This window comes from Tupaia chinensis, unplaced genomic scaffold (assembly GCF_000334495.1).
Source record: "Tupaia chinensis unplaced genomic scaffold, TupChi_1.0 Scaffold000386_1, whole genome shotgun sequence".
Classification (NCBI taxonomy): domain Eukaryota; kingdom Metazoa; phylum Chordata; class Mammalia; order Scandentia; family Tupaiidae; genus Tupaia; species Tupaia belangeri.
In genome coordinates, this window is record NW_006159888.1 from 2,098,283 (window position 1) to 2,104,011 (window position 5,729).

Here is a 5,729-nt window from a genome sequence, read left to right on the forward strand (position 1 = left end):
GGGCGCGGCGGCGCGCCGGCGGCAGGACCATGGTTGAGCGCGCCAGCAAGTTCGTGCTGGTGGTGGCGGGCTCGGCGTGCTTCATGCTCATCCTGTACCAGTACGCGGGCCCGGGGCTGAGCCTGGGCGCGCCCGGCGGCCGCGCGCCGCCCGACGACCTGGACCTCTTCCCCACGCCTGACCCGCACTACGAGAAGAAGTACTACTTCCCGGTGCGTGAGCTGGAGCGCTCGCTGCGCTTCGACATGAAGGGCGACGACGTGATCGTCTTCCTGCACATCCAGAAGACCGGCGGCACCACCTTCGGCCGCCACCTCGTGCAGAACGTGCGCCTCGAGGTGCCCTGCGACTGCCGGCCAGGCCAGAAGAAGTGCACCTGCTACCGGCCCAACCGCCGCGAGACCTGGCTCTTTTCCCGCTTCTCCACGGGTTGGAGCTGCGGGCTGCACGCCGACTGGACCGAGCTCACTAATTGTGTGCCCGGCGTGCTGGACCGCCGCGACCCAGCCGCGCTGCGCACGCCCAGGTGAGCGCCTGCCGCGGGGAGCGCAGTCGAGGCCCGGGCGGCGGGTCCAAGCGTATGGCTGCACCCTCGAGCCCGAATCGGGCTCCGGGCTCCGGCTGAACTCTGCTGGGCCGGCTGTGCCCTCCGACCCCGGCTCTCCTACCCTCTGGGGTCCCCTCTGCCGCAGCCCCTTCCGACCTGCCGGGCGCTCCAGGCTTCCTGCTAGTACTGCTCTGGCCGATTGCTACCTTGCCCTCTGACCTCACCCTCTCCTCCCGCACCCTCTGCCCCCCCACCAGCCCGGCTGCAGTGTGCGGCCTTCCTCCTGGTCACCACCCTCTGCCCTGGATCCACCGCAGGCTGGTGTGAGATCTGGCCCTCCCGGGTTGTAGGGTCAGGGGACCTCGTGCAGTCCCACGGGTCTTGAGCGTGTAAGTGGGTTCGGATGTGTGTAACCCACCGGGAGTGTTCGCTGTCCGCCGTTCTGGGGCCAAATGTGGAAACGAGAGAAATGAGCTGCTTTTTCCTGCACCTGTGGTGCCCCCAACCCTCGGGTTCCGCCTGGCTGCCTTCAAGGGGTGCGGAGGGGCCAGCAGAGAAGGGGGTGGTTCTCCTTGCCGGTGTGTGCAGGTAGAACAAAGGCCTGTGTGACCTGGGGCTGGGGGCGGGGTGGAGGCCATGCCGTGGTCCTTCCCAGGTGGCCTCCTGCCGGTGGAGCCCTTCCAGGTACAGGCTTCCCTTGGAAGAGGAACAAAAGCCAGCCAGCCGCTCAGGGGCCAAGGCGCCAGCCCGGTTGGGCACTTGCACAGCCAGACACCTTCCCTGGGGTTCACCCCTGACCCTCCTGTCTGTGAGTTGGGGTCATAGGACTAACGTGGGTCAGCGCTAGAACAGGAAGGTGTGCTGGGCCCCCATCCTGGGCAGCAGACCTCGGGTGTGTTGGGTCTCTTGTGGTTGAAGTTGGGGTTGTTTTCCTGCGGGTTGGTTGGTGCCCACTTGTCTAGCTCGGCTGCCTCTGGGGACCTTTTAGATGGCTGGGCTGGGAAGGGCCAGGAGAGAGGTCTTCTTGGCTGCTTTGTTTATTTTCTGTGTTTCCTCTGGACTGACTGTGCCGGGAATCTGGTGGCGGGTTCATCTGTAGCTGATGTAGGTGTGTTCTTAGGCGCTGGGGTCAGGCTGGTGTCTGAGGGATCGTGAGGGTCCTGCCAGGCTGGAATGGAGTGTAGTTCACCGCGCAGCCTCTGCTGCACAGCCCTCTGTCCGTAGTTTCTCAGACTGCCATGAAATTGGGTTATTGGAGTTAAAGGGATGTTTCGCTTTCTTGGCTGTTAACACGCGCGTGCGCACACACACACACACACACACACACACACACACATACACACACCGCTGCTAACCCAAGAGGTGATATTTCAGGTCCCTGCCGTAGACCACGTTGGAGTTGCCTGTTCCAGAACTGCCTGCCCAGCCCTAGAAGCATTGCTTCCACCCGACACTGTGGGCTCACTCTGCACAGGTTCACGTTCCTGGCGCAGGACCTTGCCCCACCGCACTCTTGGCCATGGCCCAGCCCCCTGTACTAGGCAGAGGTGGGCCTTGGGGTGCAGCTACCCACCCTCCCTCCTGCCAGCCAGGGCTGTAGGCCCCTGGAGCTGGGCAGTGACCGACCCCAGCAGTCCAGGAAGCCACCTCCTTGTCTGCACAGAGAATGAGTGTAGGGGAGCCCCAGAGTGGGGAGGGCCAGGACCTACTCGCAGGTTGCCAAGGCCAGTCTTTGAAGCAAGCTTGCCCAGAAAGGCAACCTTAGCCTCATTTGCAACCATGACCGTCTTCTGTAGCCCTGCCTCCTCTGGGTTCCAGGGGAGGGGACCTGGCCTCCTTCCAGAATCTGTGCACCGGAGCAGGAGGCCCAGCACCCGCACAGCCAGGAGCAGGAGGACCAGGGTAGGTAGACAGGCCCCAGGTGCTGGGGGGAGGGGGAGGTGCACCCTGCCAGGGAAGAAAGTGTGGGATAAGAATGAAAGGTGTCTCAGGCATTGCTAGCTTAGCAACAGACCCTCCTGGTGAGGGACGGGAGAGGATTCAGGGCCCAGGGGAGGCCCACTCAGGCACCCCCCTCGCCCCCCAGGGAAGTAGGCTGTTCCATCCGAGGTGAGTGACAGCATCCCACCCTCCCTGGCACTCTTCCCTCCTCTCCCTTGTTTCTGTTCCAGGCTGTGGGTAGATTGTTTTGTTAATGAGCTTCTTCGGGAGAGCAAGGCAGTCTTGGCTCTGTGCAGCTGAGGGTCTGTGCTGAGGTTCTGCTGAGGGCCCCTTCGGTCTGGGGCAGGCTGAGCTGCAGTGCTGTGCTGAACAGCTGATACTTCTCCCATCTGCCCAGGCACTTAGCAGCTCTCTAGATGGTGACAGTGCCCAGCCTGGTGGCGCATGCATCAGGGGACTCAGGTGTCAGCTTTGCCATCCTAGGATGTCCTCACCCTCGGGCAGAGCCAGTCCCACCTCCCTGGGGCCCTGTGGTGTTAGAGTAACCACATTGCTAGGGGCCAAGGAAGGGTGGGCCTGACTACAGGTCACCCCTCAGGGGGCCAGAACCCACTCCTCCTCTCTATGTCCCCAGGGCCAAGCACATTGTAGGGGCTTGAGTAAATGCCCCCCCCCTGCTCTGAGGCACGCTTGTAGAACCTGGCCACTGAGCCCTCCAGCCCCTGGTGCCAGTGTCTGGTATTTGGGCATAGGAGAGAGGGGCCGGTGGTGTGGGAAGTGGGGCTTCCCTAACTGCCCACCTCCCCATTGCGTGTGTCAGCCTGGCTGCTCTGAGCTGGGCACGTGCTCAGGTGAAGGTGAGATAGACAGGTTTTCAACACCTTCCTGGAACAGGATGTGAAGTCTGGCAGCTGTTAGCACTTCCTGGCCTGGTGGACAGGGGCAGGTTGTGTGGGCAAAGCACTGGCCCGTCCTTGCTCCATGCTCCATCCTGTGACCACTGCAAAGGCTGCCTCGCCCACTGAGATCAGCTGGGGACTCAGGGCTGCCCAGGAAGGACAGCTCTCTGACTGGCCTTGGAGAGGTGTGGTGGCCACCTGTCACCTAAGTGCCACTTTAGCTAGTGTCTCAGCACCCACACTCTAGTGTCACTCTGAGGGTCCAGACAGTGTTCCTCGAGCCAGACGCCTTCCTTGTCATCTTCCTGAAGGCAGCACAAGCAGGGACGCCACTAGGGGTCTTGCCTGGTTTGCCCCGAAAGTGTCCCCGAAATCACATAGGCTTCACTCGGGGCTCTAGCTGACTGCTGGACCCCCCAACTGGTCCTGGGCTCAGCCCATGTCTTCTGCACCAGGGTCCCTCTGGAAGCCCTCAAAGGACTCCTCGCATCTGCAGTGTCACCCTGCAAGGGCTGCGCTTCCTCGTGAAAAGAACAAAACCTGGAGCTGATGGCATATGTCTTTTGGTCCTGCCGCCCCACTTTGGCCATGTGCCCCCACTCCTGCTGTCACCCCTGAGGCTTCTCGGGTCCCAGATACTGCCCCGTGCTGAGCTGTGCTGCTTTCTTCTAGGCATGCCCTCCCCTCCCCTGCTGTCTTGCCTGCTCCTCCTTTCACTCTCCCTCCAGTCTCCATTTAGACGCCCCTTACTCCAGGAAGCCTTCCCTGTTGCCCTAGGTGCCCTTGCCTGCTCTCGCATCTGTCAACTCGCTCGTCCAAAGGTACCAACACTAGCTGTGGCCCAGTGCCGAGCAGGTACTGCTTTCCTGGTGGGTCTGGGCCCTGTCCTGCTGTTCTACATGAGCCAGGATCAAGGAGCAGGCCTTGGGTGCTGTTTCCTGAGAGCCCCGGGGCTCTTCAGTGGGTGCAGCCACTCTGGGTGGGCGTCGTTTGGACCCTCTCTGTGACAGCAGTTTCTCCAGCATTTGGCGAATACCAGCTTGCTTCCACGAGATCAGAGGGCACAGCCATATCCACGAGGCTACTGAGTGAGCCTTGGGACCTGGCAGGGATACCACTGTGGCCCACACTGCCTAGAGGGCCCTTTGATGAGGAAGATGAGGGAATCGGAGGTCAAAATATTCAGACAGATTTTCGCTAAATAGAGAAAGAAAGAAAATGAAAAACAAAAGAAACAAACTTTCAGGCAGACATACAAGAAGGCAAACTTGCAGATACTTTACTGATGGGGTCCTGTTGGCTGGATCTCTGGCCTGAGGTCACTCTGCCCTGTCACTCCAGGGCCATGTGCAGGCCAGAGCTCCCTTCCCTAGCCCCTCACATGTCAAACCTGGGCCTGCACTGTGAGGTCAGTCACTGGAGACCAGTCCGGGCTCTTTCTCTGTGGTAGGTCTGAGGGGTTTGGCCACCATGCTGGTAGAGTGGTAGGCAGTCAGTGGTTCTGGAGGCTTCCATGATCCAGAAGGAAGGAAAGAGATGAGGCTAGGCTTTATCAGCAGTAAGAAGCCCTGGGTCTTTTTCTTTCAGGTCCCCCTTCATTTTCTGTTGTTATGATGCTCATGCTCGTTTAGACCTAGGAGTAGGGAGAAAGTACAACAGAGAAAAGGAAATCCTCTTATTCTTCATGTATGGTTTTTCCACTAAATCAAAACCTTGGCGTCAGTTGCACCGTAAGCGTTGCTCCACGTCACTAAAGATATTCCAGACTAGCACGGTGGTGCCACCGTAGCTCACCGCTCTGCAGAGCTGGAGGCCATGTGGAAGGTGCGGCTTCAATGTCTGGGTAGAGCTTTACACACCGGGCACATGTGTGCGTGTGCTCAGATCCTGGCTGGCTGAGAGGGCTGGAGGGCGGCTCACAGTGTGAGACTATGTTGGGGGTACGTGTCTGTCTCTCTCTCACGGAAAAAATAAATAAGGAAGTTTTTTAAAAAGCGGGGAGAGCGGATGGTGGTGCGGCAGGAACGCAACTGGACCCACATAGGGAGAAGCCCTGGGTTCACATCCCAGGACTTCCCTGTGCATGCTGGGTACGTGTGCCTATGATCTCAGACTAGCCAAGACTGGGGCAGATTGGTGCGTGACGACCCCATCAGGGTGCCTGTGTGTATGTGTGTGAGTCTCTCTTTGTTCTGTGGAGAAATAAATGAGCTTTTTTTAAAAAAAAAAAAAAAAAAAAAAAAAGAGGGTTTTTGTTTTGGGGATGGCGGGACCTGTCTTACCCTGAGAGTTTCTGGCCTTCCTGTCCTGCCGGAGACCCCAGTGCTGGCTACCGGGGAGGT

The 5,729-nt window shown here is 59.6% G+C and overlaps 1 protein-coding gene across 1 annotated transcript in view; it reads left to right on the forward strand.

The window, feature by feature from the left end:
- The first annotated feature begins 10 nt into the window (after positions 1–10).
- The window catches only part of HS6ST1 (heparan sulfate 6-O-sulfotransferase 1), a 36,751-nt gene continuing 31,032 nt past the window's right edge, over positions 11–5,729 (forward strand). Inside the window, exon 1 of the mRNA XM_006153674.3 lies at positions 11–526. Within this exon, the coding sequence (XP_006153736.1) occupies positions 30–526 (497 nt within the window). The 5' untranslated portion in view covers positions 11–29. The remainder of the gene's footprint in view (positions 527–5,729) is intronic.